The sequence below is a fragment of the Antechinus flavipes genome, chromosome 1, assembly GCF_016432865.1.
Source record: "Antechinus flavipes isolate AdamAnt ecotype Samford, QLD, Australia chromosome 1, AdamAnt_v2, whole genome shotgun sequence".
NCBI lineage: Eukaryota > Metazoa > Chordata > Mammalia > Dasyuromorphia > Dasyuridae > Antechinus > Antechinus flavipes.
Genome location: NC_067398.1, coordinates 121,368,834 through 121,394,606, shown reverse-complemented (window position 1 = coordinate 121,394,606; position 25,773 = coordinate 121,368,834). Strand labels below are relative to the sequence as shown.

Here is a 25,773-nt window from a genome sequence, read left to right as displayed (position 1 = left end):
TGCTTGGTAGGTGATTCTTGGTTATAATCCTAGCTCCATTGCTTTCCAGAATATCATATTCCAAGGCCTTTGGTCCTTTAATGTAGAAGTTGCTAAATCTTGTGTTATCCTGACTGTGACTCTACTATATTTGTATTTTTTTTTGAGGATTGCAATGTTTTCTCCTTGTCCTGGGAGTCATGGAATTTGGTATAATATTTCTGGAAGTTTTCATTTAGGATTTTTTTAGGAGGTAATTGATGGATTCTTTCAATTTCTATTTTACCATTTGGTAATCAGGATAGTTTTCCTTGATAATTTCTTTCATGTAAACCTATTATTATTATTTTCTGAGGCAATTGGAGTTAAGTGACTTGTGTAGGGTCACACAGCTAGGAAGTGTTAAGTGTCTGAGGCCAGACTTGAACTCAGGTCATCCTGATTTCAGGACTGGTGCTCTATTTACTGTACCACCTAGCTGCCTCCAAACCAATAATTATTAATTATCTCTCCTCGACTTATTTTTCCAGATCAATTGTTTTTCCAGTGATATATTTCACATTTTTTTCTATTTTTTCATTTGTTTTGTTTTTTTCTTTCTATTTTGAAGATAAGAGGCAAAATCCTTTGAGTAAGATTATAGATCTTTCCTAGGTGTTTCCATAATATCCTAGGTCTTGATATAATCATCACAATGTCATCCACAAACAGGACCATTCAGTAGGGCTTCTCCATTCATTTTTATGCCAGGAGTTCTTTGGGCAGTCTGTTGAAGCCTGTGGATCCCTTTCTTAGAATAATTTTTTTAAATGCATTAAATAAAAAATTTACGAAGGAAAAACATTTCATTGAAATACAGGTGAAGAACAAAATGAGCAGAGCCAAAAGAACATTGTATACATTAGCAGCAATATTCACAACTCTGAGTGAATAAGTTATTTTGACTATTATAAGTATTCAAATTAGCTACAAAGGACATGAGAAGATTCAGAGAAAGAATTGATAGACATATGTTTAGAATGATTTTACACATCTATATATGTGTGTATGTGTATATCTATCTATCTATCTATCTATGTATTTATACATATTTGTATCTAATGGAAGCCATTTCCAAGGTAGGGGGAAGGAAGGGAGGAAAAAAGAAATTTATATGATAACTAATAAAAACTTATAGAAGGAATAGAAAATTGTATATCATATATTTGCAGATTCATGTATTTTTATTGTACTATTTACTGAAATGTTTGTTTCATTAATACATTAAAAATTAAATTAAAAAGAAATAGTTATTAAAATATATATTTTTTAAAAGACAAATACATGAGCTTCAAGTTAGGGAAGTCTGATTCTGTAGAATTTCATCATCAATAGGGAATCCCTCTTTGGCTTGGATTTTGAGTTGTATTGCCTCCATCACTATGGGGAATGGAAGAATATATATCTTCCTGTTTTATATCCATCTTAATGTTTATTTTCAGAGAACTGTTGAACAGGCGTATTTCTGTTATTTTTTCTAAGAATCTGTATTGATTTTGACATACAGCTGGGAGATATATTGTTAAAGAGTCTGTATGGTAATATTACATATTATATATGGTATATATATGGTATATATACATATACACACACATTATGATGTGCACTCACAAATCAATTATTTTTTGTAATTTTCAAACAATAATGACAATAAGATTTTATATTTTGTAACCATCAAACAATAACAACAATGGGATTTTATATTCTTTGCATCTCTTAGTTAATTATGAAATGGAAAGGCTCTGGTTTATTATTGGATATCACTTTTGAAAGCTTTCTTGTTCCTAACTCATGCACTCATTGAAGATGTACTCAAGTCACATATATATATAATTCAGATAAAGATTTTGCAAAGATAAAAGGCAAAAAATTCCTGGAGTTTTCCCATATTTCCCCCAAAACAACTTTAAATAAAGCCTCATAATGAATTCTACAGCTATAAAACCTACAAAAACATATGGTGAAACAATTTTTCAGCCCAAGGTAATTTAGAAGGACGACAAGAAAGGTATATGTCCTTTGGATAAAAAGGCAATCCAGTGCAAATGGTATCCAGGCAAGCCAGAAGGACTCTAGCTTTAGCACAGATTGATAATTGAGACCCTGTGGTCTAGCTCAGTAAAGAATAGTGACACAGCAAGCCTAGATATACGTCTCTAGACCCAACACAACAGATTAGTGGCCAGAGCTGGCAGGCCTGGCGGCCCCTGTGCAATTGGGTAGACTAATCTAAGCTATCCTGGTGTAGTGTAGTGAGGCCCCAGAGGCCCCAGCTCAGACAGCCAGTGACCAGACTTCTACTCCATTCCCCTGTGCAAAAAGTTTGGGAAGTGTTCCCTCTACTCCAAGACCAAAGCTCTATTTTAAAAGTCAAACAATAGGCTGGAAAATGAGCAAAAACCAGAAAAGCCCTGACTATTGAAAATTACTATGGTGACAGGGAAAATCAAAAGGCAAACTCAGAAAAAGATAATGTCAAAAATCCTATATGCAAAGTCTCAAAGAAAAATATGAATTCATCTCAGTCCCAAAAAGTCCTCCTGGAAGAGCTCAAAAAGGATTTTAAAAACCAAATTGGCTAGAGGGAAGAAAAATTGGGGAAAGAAATGAGAGTTATACAAAAGAATCATGAAAAAACAAGTCAACAGATTGGGGGAAAAATTTTTCTTTAAAAGTAGTTGTAATGTTCTTCTCTAAAATATATTGTCCTCTGGGAGCAGGTTTCTTGGAGGGCTTCTGGAGGCAGCCTTCATTTCAGCTCAGTGTAATCACCCCAATGCAGCCAGAAGTTAAAGTCCAAACCCTTTATTTTCTCTGTCCAAGTTTTGTCTCCTTCCTTGGGCCCAGTTAGTTTTAATAGAGGCCTATCTCTCTCCTTGGTTCCAAGAGCTTGTGAATCTCCTCGACTGAATCTTGGCTGAGGCTCAGAGCTTCTGGTGGGCTTCTGTGTCTGACCCTGAGAACTTCTTGCTTATATGCTGTACACTGAGTATACACCAATCATTATATCACTAGGAAACCATTATTTGTTGTAGGATTAAATCAATGCTAAATTAGATATAATCATTGTCTCCTCAATTCCACTTAGTATCTTATTTCAAGTTCTGGCCCATAACTTCTCCTTGTAGGATCAGACCAATCATACTGAACCATGCTAAATTAGGTAATTATTGTCTCTATCAATTCTACTGTCTTAGCACCTTGTTAGAATCCTAACAAGTAGTCAAATGGAAAAGGAAGTACAGAAATCCACTGAACGAAACAATTCTTAAAAAGCAGAACTGGAAAATGGAAAAGGAAGTAGAGAAGATGATTGAAGAAAATTATTCCTTAAAAATTAGAATTGGACAAATAGAAGTTAATGATTCAGGGGTCCTCAAACTTTTTAAATAAGGAGCCAGTTCACTGTCCCTCAAACTGTTGGAGAGCAGGACTATAGTAAAAACAAAACTTTGTTTTGTGGGCCTTTAAATAAAGAAACTTCATAGCTCTGGGTGAGGAGGATAATCATCTTTAGCTGCTGCATCTGGCCCGCTGGCCGTAGTTGAGGACCCCTAGAGTCTAGGGTATGTGAATGCTAATGAATCTAGGGCAAGTGGAAACTAATGATCCTATGAGACATTAAAAATCAGTCAGACAAAATGAAAACAATGAAAAATTAGAAGTGTAAAATAGCTTATTGAGAAAACAACTGACCTGGAAATAGATTGAAGAAAGATAATTTAAGAATTATTGGACTATCTGAAAGCCATGCTCTAAAAATAAGAAGCCTGGACAATATCTTTCAAGAAATTATTAAAAAACGAACAAGTGGCATGATATCCTGGAACCAGACGATAAAATAGTAAGAATTCACTGACCATCTCCTAAAGAGATTCCAAAATGAAAACTTCCAGGAATGTTATAGCTAAGTTCCTGAAGTCTCAGGTAAAGGAGAAAAGGCTGCAAGCAGACAGAAGGAAACAATTCAAATATCCAAGAGTTACAGTCAGATTTGCACAGTATTTAGCAGAGTCTATGTTAAAGAATTAGAGATCTTGGAAGATGATATTCTAAAAGACAAAATAGCTGAATTATAACCACAAATCAATAGTAAAAGTTAGCATAATCTTTCAGGAGAAAAAAATGGATATTTAATGAAATAGGGGACTTTTCACATTCCTGATGAAAATACCAGAGCTGAATAGAAAATTTAACTTTCAAATATTATTCTCAATTGAAGCATAAAGAGATAATGGAAAGAAAAAGCATGTTATTCAATAAAATTAAACTATTTACATCCCTAGATAGAAAAATGTTAGTTGTAACTCTTTAAGAATGATTTCTTGGGTAGAACAATTAGAAAGAGATAGAAGGTGAGGGTATAAATTGACTTTGTATGAAAAAAATTAAGTGGTAAAAAAGAGAATTACACTGAAAGAAGAAGAATTGAGAGATGGAATGGAGTAAACTCTATCACATGAAGAGGGGCACAAGACCTAGTACAGTGAAGAGGAAGAAGGAAGGGTATAATGTGCTCGTTGATTTGGTTTCTTGGGGTCTCTGGGCAGTCTTCTTTTCAGTTCAGTAATCACCACACTAGTAGCCAGGGATTAAAGTACAAATCCTTTATTGTCTCCTTGCCTGGGGCCTGGGCCAACTTTTCTTTCTTTCTTTCTTTCTTTCTTTCTTTCTTTCTTTCTTTCTTTCTTTCTTTTTTTTATTATTATAGCTTTTTATTTACAAGTTATATGCACGGGTAATTTTACAGATAAACCTTTTTTTCCAATTTTTCCCCTCTTTCCCCCCATTCCCTCCCCCAGATGGCAGGTTGACCAGTACATGTTAAATATGTTAAAGTATAAATTAAATACAATATAAGTATACATGAACAAACAGTTATTTTGCTGTATAAAAAGAATCGGATTTTGAAATAGCCTGTGAAGGACAAAAATGCAGGTGGACAAAAATAGAGGGATTGGGAATTCTATGTAGGGGTTCATAATCATCTCTCAGAGTTCTTTCGCTGGGTGTAGCTGGTTCAATTCATTATTGCACCATTGGACCTGATTTGGTTCATCTCATTGCTGAAGATGGCCAGGCCAGCTTTCTTGAGGTCCTTCTGAATGTGTCTTGGTTTCTGTGCAGGAGGTAGGAGGATTGCCTGGAGGCTTATATGCTCTCTTATCATAGGTGTGAATCTTGTTGAGCAATAGTAAGTACTAAGTACATGTACTGAACTACCATTGTCTTTATCAGTTCCATTGACTTAACACCTTGTTTCAAGTTCAGAGTTCTGGCCCATAACAGAGGGGGGCAATTTAAATATTCAATGTCATACCAATCAGACAAAAATTATTTTTTAGAACTAGAAAAAAATGACAATCAAATTCATCTGAAAGAAAATGTCAAGAATATCAAGGAAATTGATGAAAAAAACGCAAAGAAAGATGGCCTAGCCATACCAGACTTAACACAATATTTTAAAATGGCAATCATCAAAACCTTTGGTGCTGTCTAAAAAAAGAGTGGTGGATTAGTGGAATAGATTAGGTCAGAAGTGGGTAATGTTTAGCTCATGGACAAGGCAACTGCAGGTGAAAATAAGGTGAAAGCTAGGCACAATTCCACTATTTGAGTTCTATAAGTTGATAATTTTATTTGACCCACAAATGATGTTATAAATATCCAAATGACCGTTGATGAAAAAAAAAAAAAAGGTTTGCTACCCCTGAACTAGGTACACAAGATACAATAGTCAATGACTACAGTGATATAATGTTTGATAACCTAAAGACTCCAGCTTCTTAGATAAGAACTGAGTATTTAATAAAAGTTGCTGGGAAAACTGGAAAATAATATAGCAGAAACTAGACCAACAACTCCTCAAGAAAAGGTTAAAATGAGTTCATGATTTAGACGAAAAGGGTGGTACCATAAGCATATTTTGGAGAGCAAGAAAAAGTATGCCTATCAGATCTTTGGAGAAGGGTGAAATTTATGACGAGACAAGGACTAGAGACCATTATGAAATATAAAACGGACAGCTTTAATGATATTAAATTAAATGTTTTGCACACAAAAAACCAAGACATTCAAGATCAGAAGGGAAGTAGAAAGCTGGGAAACAATTTTTATAGTCAGTGTTTCTGAGAAAGGCCTCATTTCTAAAATATATAGAGAACTGAATCAAATTTATAAGAATACAAGTTATTCCCTAATGATAAAAGGTCAAAGGTCTGTTCTGATAAAAAAAAAAAGACAATTTTCAGATGAAGAAATTAAAATCATTTCTAGTCATATGAAAAATGCTCTAAATCATTATTGATTAGAGAAATACAAATTAAAATAACTCTGAGGTACCAATTCATACCTATCAGATTGGCTAAGATGACAGGAAAAAATAATGATAAATGTGGAAGAGGATGTGGGAAAATGGGGACACTAATGCATTGTTGGTGGGATTATGAACTGATCCATACATTCCAGAGAGTTATTTGGAACTATGCCCAGATGGCTATAAAACTGTGAATATCCTTTGATCTAGTAGTGTCACTATTATGTTTGTATCTCAAAGAAATAATAAAACAGGGAAAAGCAATGTGCAAAATATGTGCAAAAATGTTTGTGGCAAATTAGAAGAAGAAAGGATAGTGATAGCTTAACTCTCAGATCTGTAGCGAAGGAAGGAATTTGTGGCCAAAGAAGAACTAGAGCACATTATTGAATACAAAATGGATAATTTTGATTATATTAAATTAAAAAAGTTTTTGCACAAACAAAACCAATGCATACAAGATTAGAAGGGAAATAGAAAACAGGGAAGAAATTTTTACATCCAAGGGTTCTGATAAAAGCCTCATTTCTAAAATACATAGAAAATTGATTCAAGTTCATAATACAAGCCATTCTCCAATTGATAGATGGACAAATGATATGAACAATTTTTAGATGAAGAAATTAAAACCATTTCTAGTCATATGAAAAAATGCTCTAAATCACTATTGATCTGGCAGCCCTGCTTGTAGTGGCTAGAAACTGGAAAATGAATGGATACCCATCAATTGGAGAATGGTTGAGTAAATTGTGGTATATGAATGTTATGGAATATTATTGTTCTGTAAGGAATGACCAGCAGGATGAATACAGAGAGGACTGGCGAGACTTACATGAACTGATGCTAAGTGAAATGAGCAGAACCAGGAGATCATTATACACTTCGACAACGATATTGTATGAGGATGTATTCTGATGGAAGCGGACTTCTTTGACAAAGAGACCTAACTGAGTTTCAATGGATAAATGATGGACAGAAGCAGCTACACCCAAAGAAAGAACACTGGGAAATGAATGTAAACTGCTTGCATTTTTGTTTTTCTTCCTGGGTTATTTATACCTTCTGAATCTAATTCTCCCTGTGCAACAAGAGAACTGTTCAGTTCTGCACACATATATTGTATCTAGGATATACTGTAACCTATTTAACATGTAAAGGACTGCTTGCCATCTGAGGGAGGGGGTGGAGGGAAGGAGGGGGAAAATCGGAACAGAAGTGAGTGCAAGGGATAATGTTGTAAAAAATTACCCTGGCATGGGTTCTGTCAATAAAAAATTATTTTTAAAAAATCACTATTGATCAGAGAAATGCAAATTAAGATAACTTTGAGGTATCACTACACACATCTCAGATTGGTTAAGATGACAGGAAACGATAATAAATGTTGGAAGAGATATAGGAAAACTGGGGCATTAATACTTTGTTGGTGGAATTGTGAATTGATTTAACCATTCTGGAGAGCAATTTGGAATGATGCCTAAAGGGCTGTTGACCTGTGCATAAAATCATAAAAAAAGAGAAAAAGATTCACATGTACAAAAATGTTTATAGCAGCCCTTTTTGTAGTGGCATATGTATATGAATGTTATGGAATATTATTATTCTATAAGAGATGATCAGCAGAATGATTTCAGATTTTCACTCTTTTTGTTGTTCTTTGTTTGCATTTTGTTTTCTTTCTCTTTTTTTCCTTTTTGATCTGATTTTCCTTGTGCAGCACAATAATTGTATAAACATGTATACATACATTGGATTTAATATATATTTTTATCATGTTTAATATATATTGGATTACTTACCATCTAGGAGAGGGGTTGGAGGAGAATGGGGGAAAAATTTGGAATACAAGGTTTTGTAAGGATCAGTGTTGAAAAATTATCCATGCATATGTTTTGAAAATAAAAAGCTTTAATAAAAAAAAGAGGGCATAAAATGAAAAAAAAAGTTTGAAGCAACTCTTTTTATGGTGGTAAGGAATTGGAAATTGAGTGGATGCCCATCAATTGGAAAATGGCTAAATTAGTTATAGTACACGAATGTAATGGAATATCACTATTCTATATTAAATGCTAAGTAGGCTGATTTCAGAAAAGTTTAAAAAGACTTATATGAACTGATTCTGAGTGAACTAAGCAAAACCAGGAGAATATTGTATGTGGTAACAATAAGATTATGTGATGATCAACTCTGATAGATATAGCTCTTCTTAGCAACACTATAACCCAAGACAATTCTAATAGACTTGGGATGAAAAATGCCATCAGCATCTAGACAGAGAACGATGAAGACTGAATTTAGATCAAAGTATGTTATTTTCACCACTTTTTGTTTGCTTTTTTTCCTGTGGTTTTCTTCTTTTGTTCTGATTTTTCTTTTACAACATGACTAATATGGAAATATGTTTAAAATGACTATACATGTATAATCTAATCACATTACATGCTATTTTGGGAAAGGGGAGGTAAGGAATGGAGGGAGAAAAAATTAGGAATTCAAAATTGTTACAAAAATGAATGCTGACAATTTTCTTTATATATAATTGGAAAAATAAAATACCATTGAAAAGTTTAAAAAATTAAAAAAAAAATCTAAAAAAGAAGAAAGCATGTGTGTGAGAATTACTTGAACCTTACTCTGGATTTGGCTGGAGAGAAAATAACATACATACTTAGGTATGGAATTCTATCTTACCCTATAGGAAAAAGAAAAAGGGGGACAAGAAAAAGGAGGTAGTAGTAGGGAAGGTAGAATATTTTGTATGAATGTTCTCTTGACTTTATTCAGAGTTAAAAAGATCTAAGATTTCCCCCCACCATGCCTGTATTTCATGTTATTCTCTCCTTCAAATATTCTGCAATATTTTTTCAATTGTGTCTTCTCCAATAGAAGTCCCTTATATACAAATTTGGTTGAGTTTTACTGTCTTTTAAAAAGCATTTTTGCTCCCTTTCACACTATTTCTACCTCTTCTATAAGCTACTGTAATCTGGAATTGTAACTTTTAGATTTTTATGTGTTTACATAATTGTTGAACAAGAAAACTATTTATTATAATGATTTCTTTCTTTCTTTCTTTCTTCCTTCCTTTCTTTCTTTCTTTCTTATTTTTTTTGCTGAGACAATTGGGGTTAAGTGACTTGTCCAGAGTGTTAGGTGTCTAAGATCATACTTGAATTCTGATCCTCCTGACTTTAGGACTGGTGCTTTATCCACTGTGCCACCTAGATGCCCCATTATAATGATTTCTTAAACTCCTTTCCATTTTCCTTTTTATTTATAGTCTTTCAGTTTTCATCCTTGAATGCCCTTGGGATGACTTTGCTTAGCTGAATATCTTGCCAAGCTTTCATTAAACTGATTTTACTCTTCACTGTCTCTCTTTCCTTTTTGAGCTGATCATGTTTATCCTTTCATCATCATAGATTATCCTTTATAAGATTTTACAAAGAAGTTTATATTTTAAACTTGTGTCTTTGGCAGTCATTGTTCCCGGTGTGCTAAGTAAATCAGATGTTTGCTGCCTAAGGTGCTTTTAGGTTTTTCTCTTGCGTCAGTTAATTGGTTAAAATTCTGGATAAGATAAGTAAAGTCAGTTTAATGTCATTTCTATTTCCATTGCCCATTTGTTATCTTTAATTACTTGTTTATTTATTTATTTTTTTTGGTTAAACTGTTTCAACTGTATTCCTTATCTTTTTCTTCTACTTTTAAAAAATATTCTAATTCTCTCTTTGAGAAGTCGATGGGCTGACTATATATAGACAATTGACCAAGGATAACTCCCACATTATTAACAAATCTTTCTAATTAAAATTTAATCATTTTTGTTCTTTATGACATCATTAGTGCTTACCATAGCCAGTATATAACAATTCTTTTCACAAAGAAAGATCATTATACAGATAAATAAATCTTTGTAATCTGAAAGGCCAATGCCTGATTCCTTCTTCTTGGATCATGCTTTTCCATATATTCCTTTTTATCCTAACCTTTTCTACCTCTTATTGAAGTCATCAAGTATCATAATGCTTATTGATTTAATTTGAAGACTATTATCAAGTTTTCATATAATTTCTCTTCTATTACATTTTTCGCAAAAAATATTGGTGCATAAACTGCACTATGAGATGACTAAGTAGATCATGAAATTTTGTTTGTTTGTTTTTGGATGCATGATAAAATTCTTTTTTTTTTTATTATAGCTTTTTATTTACAAGATACTATGCATGGGTAATTTTTCAGCATTGACAATTGCAAAACCTTCTGTTCCAATTTTTCCCCTCCTTCCCCCTCCCTCTTCCCCTAGATGGCAGGTAGACTATACATGTTAAATATGTTAAAGTATATGTTAAATACAATATATGTATATATGTATACATACAACATATGTATACATATCCATATAGTTATTTTGCTGCACAAGAAGAATTGGACTTTGAAATAGTGTACCATTAATCTATAAAGGAAATCAAAAAATGCAAGCGGACAAAAACAAAGGGATTGAAAATGCTATGTAGTGGTTAACATTCATTTCCCAGAGTTCTTTCGCTGGGTGTAGCTGGTTCTCTTCATTATTGAAAAATTGGAACTGATTTGTTTCATCTCATTGCTGGAGATGGCTACATCCATCAGAATTGATCATTATATAGTATTGTTGTTGTAGTATATAATGATCTCCTGGTCCTGCTCATTTTACTCAGCATCAGTTCATGTAAATCTCTCGAGGCCTTGCTGAAATCATCCTGCTGGTCATTTCTTATACAACAATAATATTCAATAACATTCACATACCACAATTTATTCAGTCATTTCCCAATTGAGGGGCATCCACTCAGTTTCCAGTTTTTGGCCACTACAAACAGGGCTGCCACAAACATTTTGGCACATACAGGTCCCTTTCCCTTTAGTATCTCTTTGGGATATAAGCCCAGTAGAAACACTGCTGGATCAAAGGGTATGCACAGTTTGATAACTTTTTGAGCATAGTTCCAAATTGCTCTCCAGAATGGCTGGATGTGTTCACAATTCCACCAACAATGCATTAGTGTTCCTGTTTTCCCACATCCCCTCCAACATTCTGCATTATCTTTCCCTGTCATTCTAGCCAATCTGACAGGTGTGTAATGGTATCTCAGAGTTGTCTTAATTTGCATTTCTCTGATTAATAATGACTTGGAGCATCTTTTCATATGGCTAGAAATAGTTTCAATTTCTTCATCTGAGACTTGTCTGTTCATATCCTTTGATCATTTATGTATGATAAAATTCTAAAGTGTGAATTGTTATTTTAAAAACTTCTCCTAATTGAAAGTTGGCAGAGAAGAGACAGGGACTTTCATGAGTTCTCACGAATTCTCCAAACAACTTTAAATAACATTCTGGAGTGACAGAACCCACAACGGACAGTATGAAACAAATGTCTAGCCATGGACAACATAGAAGTTCAGCAGGAAAGGTTTGTCACATAGAAAGGAAATCTACACCAATGCAGGTAGTGCCCCAGAAAACCAGGAGCAGGCCTTGAGGTGTCTGGATCATCATCATTATCAGCAGCAGCAACAGCAGCAGCAGGAGCTGCTGCTTCTAGAGGTTTCAGCTCACAGAGGCTTGAGGAAGTGAGATTACTGGTAAGGAGACTATAAGGGTTCCTTTGCTAACACTGGAGTAAGGACACGCTTGCAATTCCTGTACTTGGGACTGGAATACAGTCCTAGAGTGAGGAGGAGCACTAGTATACTAGAGTTTGCAGCCACAGTAGAGTGGGGACCCTGGTCATAGACCAGGAGAGTAGTAAATACCTCTCCTTGGATTATATCACTTGGAAGAACTGAAAGCTTACACACCCCCAGAACTAGCTCTAAAAACAGTGGCACAAAAACTTGAAGTTTGAGATAGTATCATCTCTACACCAGAAGCATCACCCAATTTTAATATAAAATTAAAAGTCAAGAAATAGGCTAGGAAAATAAGCAAGCAACAAAAAAAGATACTTCTTAAAGAAAGTTGCTATAGTGACTGGGAAGATCAAAATAAAAACTCAGAAGAGAGCAAAATCAAAACTACATCCAAAGACTCAAAAATTTGAATTGCTCTCAGGCCATCAAAGAGCTCAAAAGAATTTTAGAAATCAATTAAGAGAGGGAGAATTATAATAGGGAAAAAAAACTTTCTTTCTTTCTTTCTTTCTTTCTTTTTTACTTTTTTTTTTTTTTTTTGCTGAGGCAATTGGGGTTCAATGACTTGCCCAAGGTCACACAGCTAGGAAGTGTTAAGTGTCTGAGACATATTTGAACTCAGGTCCTCCTGACTTCAGGGCTGGTGCTTTATCCATTGCGCCACCTCGCTGGCCTCTATTTTATTATTATTATTATTTTTTAAGATTTTTATTTTCTAAACAAATTTAAGGATAATTTTTCAACATTGACCCTTGCATAGCCTTGTATTATAGATTTTCCCCTCTTCCACTCCACCCCTCCCCAAATGGCAAGCAATCCAACCTATGTTAAACATGTTAAAATATATGTTAAATCCAATATGTGTAAATATATTTATACAATTTTCTTTCTGCACAAGAAAAAACAACAACAAAAAGAGAGAATGTTATGTTGTGATCCACATTCCGTTCCCATAGTCCTCTCTCTGGGCTGTCCTGACTGGCATCAGTCATCTCATTGTTGGAAAGAGTCACATTCATCAGAATTGATTGTTGTATAATATTGATCTTGCTGTGTGCAATGATCTCCTGGTTCTGCTCATTTTACTTAGTATCAGTTCATATAAGTCTCTCCAGGCCACTCAAAAATCATCCTCCTGATCGTTTCTAAAAAAACAGTAATATTCCATAACATTCATATACCATAACTTATCCAGCCATTCTCCAATTGATGAGCATCCACTCATTTTCCAGTTTCTTGCCACTATACAAAGGGCTGCCACAAACATTTTGGCACATACAGGTCCCTTTCCCTCTTTTATAATCTCTTTGGGACATAGGCTCAATAGAAACACTACGGGATCAAAGCGTAGTTCCAAAATGCTCTCCACAATGGCTAGAGTTCTACCAACAATGTACCAGTGTCCCAGTTTTTCCACATTCCCTCCAACATTTGTCATTATCTTTTCCTGTCATCTTAGCCAATCTGAGAGATGTGTAGCAGTATCTCAGAGTTTACTTAATTTGCATTTTTCTGATCAATAATGATTTAGAGCATCTTTTCATATGACTAGAAATGGTTTTAATTTCTTCATCTGAAAATTGTTCATATCCTTTGACCATTTATCAATTGGAGAATGACTTGAATTCTTATAAATTTGAGTCAATTCTCTAAGAACCCTTAAATGTAAAAACATGGGGAAGAACTTTCATTGATGCAAGAAAATTATGAAAAAAACAGTTAGCAGCTTGATACAAAAATGCTAGAAAAAATAACTCCTTAAAAACCAAACTAGACTAAACGGTTAAAAAAAAAGAGGGGGCAGGAAAATCCAAAGAAGAGAAAAATGCCTTTAAAAAGCAGAAATAGTCAAATGGGAAAATATGTACAAAAATTCACTGAAGAAAAGAACTTTTTAAAAAGTAGAAGTGACCCAATGGAACTACAAAAGCTCACTGAAGAAAATAATGCCTTAAAAATTAGAACTGGGCAAGTAGAAACTAATGACTCTATGAGACATCAAGAAGCAATAAAATAGAATTAAAAGCATGGAAAAAATAGAAGAAAATGTGAAAAAACTGATCTGGAATATAGATCAAGGAGAGATAATTTAAGAATTATTGGAAGTGGGTTCAAAAAAAGAGCCTAACCATTATAGTTCAATAAATTATCAAAGAAAACTGCCCTGATATTCCAGAATCAGAAGGTAAAATAGATACTGAAAGAATTCACCAATCACCCCCTGAAAGAGATCCCCAAATGAAACTCCCAAGAATATTGGAGCCAAATTCCAGAGTTTCCAGATCAAGGAAAAATATTGCTATCAGAAAAAAAAAACTTAAATATCATGGAGTCAGAATAATATGATCTTAGCCTGTTCTACATTAAAGGACTGAAGAGCTTGAGATATGATATTTCATCAGGCAAAGGACCTACAATTACTACAAGGAAATACCTACCTAGGCAACGTCAGTATAATCCTTCACAGGGAAAATGGATAATTAATGAAATTGGGGACTTCTAAGAATTCCTGATGAAAAGATACAGCAAATTTGACTTCCAAATATTAGACTGAAGAGAACCATAGAAAGACAAAAAGGAAAGAGAAATCATAAGGAACTCAGCAAGGTTAACTTGTTCACATTTCTACATCAGAAGATGATATTTAACTCCCAAGAACATTTTTATTTATTAGGGAAGGTAGAAGGAATATCCATATATCCATATCCATATATAAACACTCATTGACATTGTCTCAGAAAGGGAATAATATGCACACTAAATTGGGTATAGAAATCTATTTTAAAATATTTATAGTAGTTCTTTTTTAGTTGGCAAAGAAAATGGAAAATGGGATGTCTATTAATAGGGGATGGGTGAACACGTTGTGATTACCATAGAATACTGCTGTGCTATAAGAAGTAACAAGCAGGATGCTTTAAAAAAAACTGAAATTACTTGAACTGAGGCCAAATGAAATGAGCAAAGCCAGCAGAACAGTATACGCTGTAACAGCTGTATTATACCATTATCAACTGTGAATAACTCAGCCATTCTCAGCAATCCAAGAAATTCTGAAGAATTTATGATAAAAAATGTTACCTGTTGGAATCTTTACAAACTGCTAACTAATTAGAGTTGATCTAATCTTACAAGAAAATGTTTTGGGCAGAACCTGAAACAAGGTACTAAGTAGAACTAATTAATACAAGGCTTGTGTTCACACCTTTACTCATTGGAGTTCACAAGTATGCCAGCTTCACAAAGTAAACTTTGTAATTTTGGGAATTCACACCTCCCTTAAAGCTTTTAGGGCCAGAGATCACTATGGGAGAAAACCCATAATCCCTCTCTCTCGTATCCCACAATTCCTCCCTCTTGTATAAAAGAAACCGACACAGAGCACTTTGAGAGATTTCTCCGGAATGACATGAAGAGTGGAGCTGGCTGGAGGCTGAAGAAAGCAGAGGCAGAGGCTGAAGGACCAGACCTTTGGATTTGGTGACATTCAGAGGGAGCTCTTGGAACCAAGCAGAGAGATAGGCCTCTAAGCTAACCGGGCTATATTGGAGATAATAAAAGATCTGAACTTTTATCACCTGGCTGTGTTTTGAGAAGAAAAAGCTTATCACAGTTACCCATTTCCAGAGAAAGAACTAATGGAGTCTGAATACAGATGAAAGCATATTTTTTTTCTTTATTTTCTGGAGGGCTTTTTTTTTGGTCTGTGTTTTCTTTCATAACATGGCTAATATAGAAATATATTTTGCATGGTTGCACGTCTATCACCTACAACAAACTGTTCGCCTTTTCAATGAGAGGAGAGGAAAGGGAATGAAAGAATCCAGAACTCAAAAATTAAAAAAAAATTTTAAAAATAGTTTTTTAATATAAAATTGATGAAAACAAGAAATTGTCCTGATCACAGCCTAATGCTTTATTTGTAGAGTGAGTGATTCAACAGATAAACTAATGGAGGGGGAGCCACATACTAAACAGAATAGGACAGAGAGAAGAGAACAATGATAGGAAGTGATAGAGAATGAAAGACAGAAGGGAGGGGCACTAAAGATCCCTAAATAAAAAGTCAAACAAGTTAGGTGAAGATGAAAATCTAGAATTGTGAGGATTGTGAGGAGGATAGGATGAGGTATGAAAGAATGTAAAATGAGAGAGAGAGAGAGGAAAAAAAGGAGAAGAGGAGGAGGAAGAGAATAAAGAGGATGAGGAGGAGGAAAAGGAGGAAAAAAAATAACTGGAAGAGAGAAGAAGGAAGTATATCAATGCTTCTTGAGGAAGTTAAGAAGAAGACCTGGAAGAGGAAAGAAAGGAGGGAATTCGAGAGAAACTGAGAGAATGGAAGAAAGCAAATGAGAAGATTAGAGAGGATGAAGGGAAAAAGAAATGTCTAGACTGGGGAAGATGGGAACCAAGATGGGCATGGGAAGAGATATTTGGCCTTTCTTAGGTCACAAAGAGGATAGAGAAGGATGGATAAAGGGAGAAGTGAGGGAAGAGAAAAAGTTTGCTTTGGGGAAACTTTTAAGACCCTTTACTGACTCCAAGTTTTCTTTTCTTTTTTAATTATAGCTTTTTATTTACAAAACATATGCATGGGTAATTTTTCAACATTGACCCTTGCAACACCTTTTGTTCCAGCTTTTCCCCTCCTTCCCCCTACCTCTTCCTTAGATGGGAGGTAGTCCAATACATGTTAAATATGTTAAAGTATATGTTAAATACAATATATGTATACATATTTATGCAGTTATCTTGCTGCACAAGAAAAATAGGATCTAGAAAGAAAGTTTAAAAAAATCTAAGAGGGAAAAAAAACGCAAGCAAACAACAACAGAAAGAATGGAAATGCAATGTTGGGGTCCACACTCATTTCCCATAGTTCTCTCTCTGGGTATAGCTGATTCTCTTCATTACTGTACAGTTGGAACTGATTTGAATCATCTCATTGTTGATGCGAAACCACGTCCATTAGAATTGATCATCATATATTGTTGTTGTTGAAGTGTATAATAATCTCCTGGTTCTACTCATTTCACTCAGCATCAGTTCATATAAATCTCTCCAGGCCTTTCTGAAATCATCCTGCTGGTCGTTTCTTATAGAACAATAATATTCCATAACATTCATATACCACAATTCTCTAATTGATGGGCATCCACTCAGTTTCCAGCTTCTAGCCACTACAAACAGGGCTGCCACAAACATTCTTGCACATGTGGGTCCTTTTCCCTTCTTTGTAACTCCAAGTTTTCCATAACAGCAAAGATGTATCTTAAAAAAATTTTTTAAAAAACATTTTACAGTTGTTATGCATCAGAGAAACAGAAAATTGCTGCCTCCAATGAAGTGAAAATGAATATTACAGAGAAAACACCAGAGAGACACATGGTAGGTATGAGCAGACTGCAACACACAAGTAAAGAACAGAAATAAAAGATATTATCTGACAATTGTATAAGAACAGGGAAAATGGGCTGATTATGGGATGATAATGAGTGAGAGAGAAGAGAAGGCTGAGGTTTATGGGAGGAAGGACGGTGAAGGGAGGAAGGAAGATGTGTGGGAGAGGAAGTGGGAGATGAAAGAGTAAGTGTTGGGAGGATGATGTGGAGGGAGGGAGGGAAGAAGGAAAGAGGAGGGAGGATGATAGGAGAGGGAGGGGGAGGATGGACGGAATGAGGGAGGAGGATGGAAAGGAAGGAAGGGAGGGAAGGATGGAGTAGAATGAGAAAGGGAGGGAGGAAGACAGGAAGAAGGGAGGAGGACAGCAGGGAGGAGGATGGGAAAGAGGGAGGAGGATAGAAAGGAAGAAGAGAAGGAAAGGAAGAAGGATAGTGAGAAAAGGAGGGGGAGAGGGAGGGAGGACCCATTCCTTCGGGAGGTTCTGAGCATGCGCAGCGGCTTGGGCTCGGCTGCTGCAGGGAGGCGGCTGCTGCGGTGCAGGGGCTGTGCGAGGCCCGAGGCAGGGCTGAAGCGGGAAGGGGGGAGGTGGGCCCGGGATCTATATCCAGGAGAAGGCCGGACCCCGCAGCCGCTCAGCTTCTCTGCCCTGGCGCTCGCACGGAGGCTCCTGGGCCTCCATTTGGACTTGCGCCTCTGGGGCGCCCAGCCGAGCCCCGGTAAGTCTCTCCCGCCGGCCCCGTCGAGCTCGGCTCCCTTCCCCCTCTCTTCTTCCCTCCGAGCCTTCCCCCAAGCCTGGAGCTGTCCCGGTTCCCCGTAGGAGAACTTCCCTTCCTCCTTACGCCCGCCCCACCTTTCATCCGTTCTGCCTGCAGGGACTGAGTGCTGGTTCTGGGCTCAGCGACCCCGAGTTCAAATCCCTCCTCAGGCACTTTTTAGTTGGGTGACCTTGGGCAAATCACTAAATTTCTCCCTCTGCCTGTTTCCTTTTCTGTAAGACGGGGATCATAGTGGCGCCGATCTCTCCAGGTTGTGTGCGAGGATCCAGGGAAATAATATTTGAGCCTCATTTATACAGCGCTTAGCACTGTGCCTGGTACCTAGCAAGTGGTTTTTCCCTCCTTCTCTTTCCTTTTTCTTTGTTATTCTTCCTCCAAGCCTCTGCCTCTCTCACCCTTCCTCCTGCCCCCTTGCCTCTTCATCTTTGCTCCTTTAAACATTTTACTTACTTTGTATTGTCTATTTTTAAAATGAAATTATTAGCAAACGTTTCAATGAACAAAGAAAAACAAGGATTGCATATTAAAATGGTGAAATTTTCTTTTTTTAAAGGTATGTTAAATTTAGCAGGATTGTGTAAAAAAAAAAAAAAAAACAACAAACTGTTTTCACTTTGTTTCTGTCGCTGTCTCGCTGCATTTTTCATTGGTTAATTTACCTCGTCTATTCTCCCTTGTAATAAAGAATTGTCAAGCAGAGAATTCAACATATTGGCTACGTCTCAGCATCCATGTCTTATTCGGTGGGACCACATACACTGTCTGCCAGGAGATGGGAGGAATGAATGTTTCACCATTAGTAGCCCCTCACCTATTACCATCCAGTCCCCCCAGCATTTAGACAAGCTCCCTAATCCCTGCTTCTTGGTTTGCAAGGTGTTCTGCAAGACTCAGCTTAAATCCCACCTTCAGTAACAACCTTCACCCTCTTCCCCAGTCCTTCCAGCATACTGATGCTCTCCCTTCTATGTACTCTGTGTACAGATTTCTAACGTACCTAGTTTACATGTTGTCTCTTCCATTAGAATATATGCTGCTTGACAACAATGTCTGGGTTTTTTTGTGTGTGTTTTTATTTTTTATTTTTCTTTCTTTATATGCCCTGTGCTTGGCTTAGTAAATGCTTGTGGGCCCTCTTGGTCCTTGAAGAGTAGGGTAACCTGTATCATTCACCTAGCTCTCTGCTAGAGATTTCTGACTGAAAAAATGGCTCAATCTCTCTCTTTTCATTTCCCTTTATTACTCATTCCCTACTTTTACTCTTTTGCTTGGAGTAACATAGGTTTCCAGTAATGTTAGTGTTCTCTATGAAGTGACATGGAAATGGGTCATACTTTCTAGATGAAAAAGCATATCAAACCTCTAAATTAGGTATTTTGTTATCTAAGAATGCTGCCTGTTACGTATTAACATTAAGTAAAACATACCAGATGATTGTGTTTCACTCTGTGAATCCAATACAGATTGGATCTTAGAATTGTTTATGGTACAAGCCACCTATATTCCTGGATTATTCACTGAAAATTGCATTTGGTAGTTTAAATAAAGATAAAGTTTTCTTGTAGTATTGGTACACAGTCTTAAGATTTTATTCATTGTATCTCGCTCTAATTTTTTTCATCATAAAGTTTATTTTTGGGATACTGGTGCCTAATTTTTTTCCTCACTGAAATGAATGAATTTTATTGTGATTGGGAAACTTATTAATATCTATCAGTGGCATAAATATCTTGAGAACTATGTGTAGTTGATATTATAAAATAAGCTAGAAAGATATTCTTTGTTTTCTTATGAAAAACATTGTGTTTTCCTTTGACTAAAATCAGCAGATCTCTGTAGCCAAAAAAAGGAATACCTTGTTAGGTCACTTTTTGGGGTTTAAAAATTGTGCTCATGATTTTATACTTCTGTTTAGTTTGCTAGGAGGTAGTCATCAAAATAAGAAGTTTTTGTACAATTGAAAAACTAAGTTATATACTCTATAGATCAAAATATAAAACATAGAAATTGCTATTGAATAATCTTTTAAGAAAGTGATGACTTTGAAACAGGCTTGAACAGTATCTCTGTTTTGGAACTGTTATGTTTCATTCTTTTAAAAAAAACTAGTGGGTTTTTTTTTTCCTAGTAGATGGTAGAGGATGGGTAGAGGAACAAATTATGTGTCAAGATGTGTTGATTAAAAAGGAGTCTACTTCTAAAATATTGAATAACTTATATGTATATGTGAAATTAAAAGCCTCATTAAAAAACATAATTTATTTGTTGTTTTTCCCCCTTGTCATTCATTAAGGCATGCTGTAACTTATTCCTAATTATTTTACTCATTGATGCTCTTGATAACATGGAGGTTAAACTAGAAGTTTTATTATCCACAAGTATCAAGCAGAAAAAACCTTGGCCTCGAATTTCCTGGCTAGGACAGGTAAGTATTTCTTTTCATTCATATAAATGTGTGTGTATTTATTAAATGTTTTATGTTTATTGAATCTATCTATACACACACAAACATATATAGTTTTAGTTTTAGTTGATCCTTTAGTCCAATCTTATTTTATAGATGAGGTAGTTGAAACTGAAGAAGGAGAAATGATTCGTCTGCTCAAGGTCACAAAGATGACAGCTGACATAGCCAGTATTCAATGCAAGTGTTTAATGCCATCCAGGGACTGTGTTTTTTCCCATTATCCCATGAAACCTCCCCTAAATAAGTGTGATTTTAAAAAAATTATGTAAAGATCTTTTACTTTAGGGAAATTATTTCTTCAAGAAGAATTTATTGAAAAAATATATTTTACTATCAGTTTAACTTTTTTGTATTATTTGGAACTAGGGTGGTGTAAATCTGAAGAGGGAAATCTTCCAAAGGTAGGACAAGTAGGGATGGGAGCCAGATCAGATCTCAATGCTTCCATTCTTCCTCATGGTGGGTTTGTGAAATTCAACAACTTCTCTGCTTCTTCCATCTCAAGATATCACCCAGCTAAGATACTTCTTTAATACATAAGTGTATCTGTGATTTCATCAGTGTAGTATTGCTTACGACTATATAGATTGCTTACACTTGCCTTCTGAGTCTGTGTAAGTCATGTTCAAGTTCTTCCAAAGATCTGCTACAAAACATCTACCTGATATCCTGGGAGGCTTCCTTTGCTCTTTCTAATTTTGTCAGTTTTAGTAGAACACTTGGGATGTCCCACTTGCTCTTGCCATCTAATCAGTTCATTTACTTTTCTGATAATGTATTTCCTTTATGGTGTCCCTATGTCTGTTTGTGGTTCAGTCACAGTCACCCAGAGTCTTGTGGGTGTTTTATGCAGATTACTTTCACTGATTGTACTTTGAATCATTTACAAGTTTGATTCCTCAGAGACTGTGGTATTCTTAGCCATACAGAATTGATGGGAAGACCTTTGTGTTAAAAATGATAGTTCCTTACCCCAAGGAGCAACTTTGAATTAGGAAAAGCATGCATATTTTCTTGTGCATAATTTCTCTATTATTTAATTGTGAACTTACTTCATTATCCACTGGCAGTGTTTCTCTTAGATAAACATACTAAAGTAGTAATTTGATAGGCCAGACATCCAACTATGTATCATGATCTGAACAACAACCATTTTTCATCCATACAACTGTATGTATCTTTTGAATGATCATGGATTATTCAATCAGCCCAATATAATGAATAAGGAGAAGTTATCTGAAGGATCTTACCATTTAAAGGGAAGCTCATTTCCATTTGAATCTTGTACAAAACTTTTCCCATAATGGTTACATAATTCTGAATAAATCTGATGTGACTGACTGGAGACTTACTGTTGTTCAGTTGTGTCTGGCTCTTCATGTTTCCATTTGGGATTTCATTGGTAAAGATATTGCAGTCTCTGCCATTTCCTTCTCTAGCAAAGAATTAATAGAATATGCCTACCTGTAATATGGCATACTACAGAAGTTCTTAATCTGGATTTCTTAGATATCCAAAATGCCAAGATTGGGGAAAAAAATTGCTTCTTTATTTTTCACTAACCTCTAACTGAAATTTAGCACTTCATTTGTTTAAAAGAATTATTCTTCGAAAGGGTACATAGGCTTCACTGGGTTGTCAAAAAGGTCCATGACTCAAAAGATCTTAAGAACCTCTGGCAAAGTGAATAGAATATTATACTTGGAGTCAGGAAGAATTAGAGAGAAATCTTGCCTTTGACACTTAGCAAAGCTGTATGGTCCTATTCAAATTCTCTGACCTCTCTGAGCCTCAATTTCCTCATTTCTAAAGTATGAAAATACTACCTAAAAATTTAGCATTTTTGTGAGGCTCAAATGAGATAACACATGTCAAGGACTTTTAATATCTAAAAAAGTATTATGGGGATTTTAGCAACATAGTATAAGCATACAGAAGGCTCCTTTGCAATTAAAACTCCAAACTGCATGAGATTTTAACAGTTAACTATTAGAGAGCAAATAAGTTAATGGAAAACTTAGGGAGTACTTACATGGAGAAGATACTTAGAAACAGTGGAAAATCCTTAAATAGTATTCACTTATTACTGTCTATGTCCATTATATGATTTCTGATTAAAATGTGAAATCATTCTCAAAATGGATTTCATCTTCTGGCTTTCTTGTTCCCCCTTTTTATTGGTGCTACTCTAGTTAGAATAAGTGAAGGAACAATTCTGCTTGGCATCTCAATGTCTCCAATGTTTCTTCTTCAATAGGAAAAAGAAGCTATTTTCCTTTTGGATGATAAGTATATAAATGAAATTAATTTGCCATCTGGAAAGACAAAGAAGAAAATTCCTCGTCTACAGCTTTTGCTGAAAAATGTTGTCATTTTAACAACTTCCAGTAATGGTTAAGTATTTATTACTGTTATTTTTAAAAGCTGATTTTAAATTGATTTTGGAGGTAATAGTTGCATGGAGAGAGAATTGGTCTTGAGCCAGCAAGACCTAGTTTCAAGCCCTGCTTCTGACACTTACAGGCTGTGTAAGAGCATTTAATTTCTTTAAAAAAAAATATATATATATATATATATATATATATAAATTATTAATTAATTAATTAAATATTAATACACACACACACATATATACACACACATATATTTATATAAAAACCTTTTTATTGACAGAACCCATGCCAGGGTAATTTTTTTTTTTTACAACATTATCCCTTGCACTCGCTTCTATTCTGATTTTTCCCCTCCCCTAGATGGCAAGCAGTCCTATATATGTTAATTATGTGAGCATTTAATTTCTAAGTTTCCCAGATAATTCTTTTTTTTTTCCCCTCAGTAGTATTTTATTTTTCCAAATACATGTAAATATAGTTTTCAGTATTCATTTCTGTAAGAATTTGTATTTCAGTTTTTTCTCCCTGCCTTCCTTATCTCTCCCTTCCTCAAGATAGCAAGTGATTTTACATAGGTTATATATGTACAATATTTTAAAACATATTTCCATATTTGTCATGATGGCACAAGAAAAATCAGACCAAAAGGGAAAAAAAAGCATGAGAAAAATCAACCAAACAAACAAAAAAAATGAACATACTATGTTTCGATCCACATTCAGTCTCCATACTTCTCTCTCTGGATGAGAATGATGCTTTCCATCCCAATTCTATTGGAATTGCTCAGACAATCCTTTAACAGTTTAAATTGCAGTAGGTGCTAATCTATATAGATAGTTTTCTTGCTGAAATTCTTTTTACTAATAAGATCCCACAGACAAATAGATTTCAATTTGTAGTAATTTATAATTAAAATGAATGGTGGAACATTTTCAAGTATTTTAATAACAGTAGTTGAGAAGGAATCTTTTTCTTTTTGAAAACAGATGCTTGGCTAGCTGGGGTACTTAACACTGGTGAAATTTTTCTTTGGAATAAAGATCACGACTGCTTGAAAACTGTATCTGCAACTGAAGCATCTAAGACACTAATAACAACAGCCTTAGGTAGGAATCTCTTAATTGTCTGTTTGCAATTATCAAAAAAATAGAAGGGAATAAGTTTGAATAACTCTTGTTACAATCCTAATTGAAATCTTTCATTGTTTTTGGTGACACCTGTCTCTGACATCCCTAACATTTTTGTACCCAATATAAATTCATCCTTATTAATACTGTTTTCTTCCTTAGCACATGCTTCTTTAAAATTTTAATTTTATTATATATATATTTTTTTAACTAAAGTTTTTTTTATTTTCAAAATATATGCATGGATAGTTTTCAACATTCACTCTTGCAAAACCTTGTGTTCCAAATTTTTTTCTTCTATATTCTTCTATATGTATTTCCACAGATATAATTTTGCACAGTTTGTGTTTGTGTTTTTTTTTTTAATTTGTAAAGTTAGTGTATCAGGAATTTTTGATTGGTAGGGCAGAAAAATTGGTACATTGAAAAAAAATTTTATAGAACTGGAAAGTTTGGTTTTCTGATGTATAATTATTTTTTTCTCCCCAGAGTCTTCTCTGAGATTGTACATCTATGTATCAGGAGATGGAAAAAGAGTTCTGCTTACTACACCTTTTGGATGCATCTTGCTATGGGAATGTTTAGAGTCTGAGAATATTATATATTCAAAAAACTCTTCACTGTTGGGTCAGTGGTCACAAATCCAACCTGAAAAATCATTTGTTTTGCCTTCTCCTGAAGATAAAGAAGCTGTAGTAGATGCTGTTTTTATAAGAAATGAGGTAAATTTGAAATTAGGCAGATATTATATGATTGGAAATTGAGGAAAAAAGTTAATCATGAGATCTATTTTAACAAGATGTATAGAATTTTATCTGGATATTTGAATAGTAATTTTAGGATTAACTCATTAGTCATCTGAAAAAATTTCAACATTTCCTATCCACACTTCTTTAAATGTTGTAAAAAACATGGTTTAGACTTGTAATAGATTTTTTTTTCTGATATTACTTTCAATAGCATATGCAACAATATGGAATTAGTGTAATTAAGACTGTTAAGAAGTAACTTGCATTTCATTTGGAATGCACTATTTTTTAATTGGATTGTTTGAATTTTAAGGCCTCCTAGCTTAGATTTTTAAAAATAATAATTTAATAATAATAATGTGCTAATGCTTTTTTCAAAAAATAAAATCTTGTTCACTTTTTAATATTTTCCTAATGTACCTCTCTTCAAGAGAGTCATCCCTTTTGTCAAAGAATTAAAAATGAAGAAAAAAAAAGTTGCGCAAAACTAATCAGTATATCAAAAAAGTTTGACATTATGTGTAGTATTCCATTTCTGTGATCCCCTTGTCCTCACTCTACTTTTTTTGTTTCCCATTACTTCTTTTATTTCTTTCCATTATTTAAAAAGTCTTTCCATTTTTACTTGTATGTCTTATATTTGTCATTCTTAATTATATTATAATATTTTGTTCTGATCCGACTGTGACCTGTCATTTTTTTTACTGTTGGATAATTAGTTGTTTCTAGGTTTTTGTTATTATAAGAAATGTAACAATAAATATTATCATAATTAATCTTTTCTTTTAGAATGTTCTTAGACTATATTTTAATAGTGGGATCATTGAGTCAAAGGATATATTTTTTTAA

General features: G+C 34.6%; 1 protein-coding gene across 1 annotated transcript in view; it reads left to right on the top strand.

Moving 5' to 3' along the window:
• Positions 1-20,517: 20,517 nt before the first annotated feature.
• The window catches only part of CPLANE1 (ciliogenesis and planar polarity effector complex subunit 1), a 113,818-nt gene continuing 108,562 nt past the window's right edge, over positions 20,518-25,773 (top strand). Inside the window, exons 1-4 of the mRNA XM_051990098.1 lie at positions 20,518-20,613; positions 22,913-23,048; positions 24,035-24,154; positions 24,665-24,897. Of these exons, the coding sequence (XP_051846058.1) occupies positions 20,533-20,613; positions 22,913-23,048; positions 24,035-24,154; positions 24,665-24,897 (570 nt within the window). The 5' untranslated portion in view covers positions 20,518-20,532. The remainder of the gene's footprint in view (positions 20,614-22,912; positions 23,049-24,034; positions 24,155-24,664; positions 24,898-25,773) is intronic.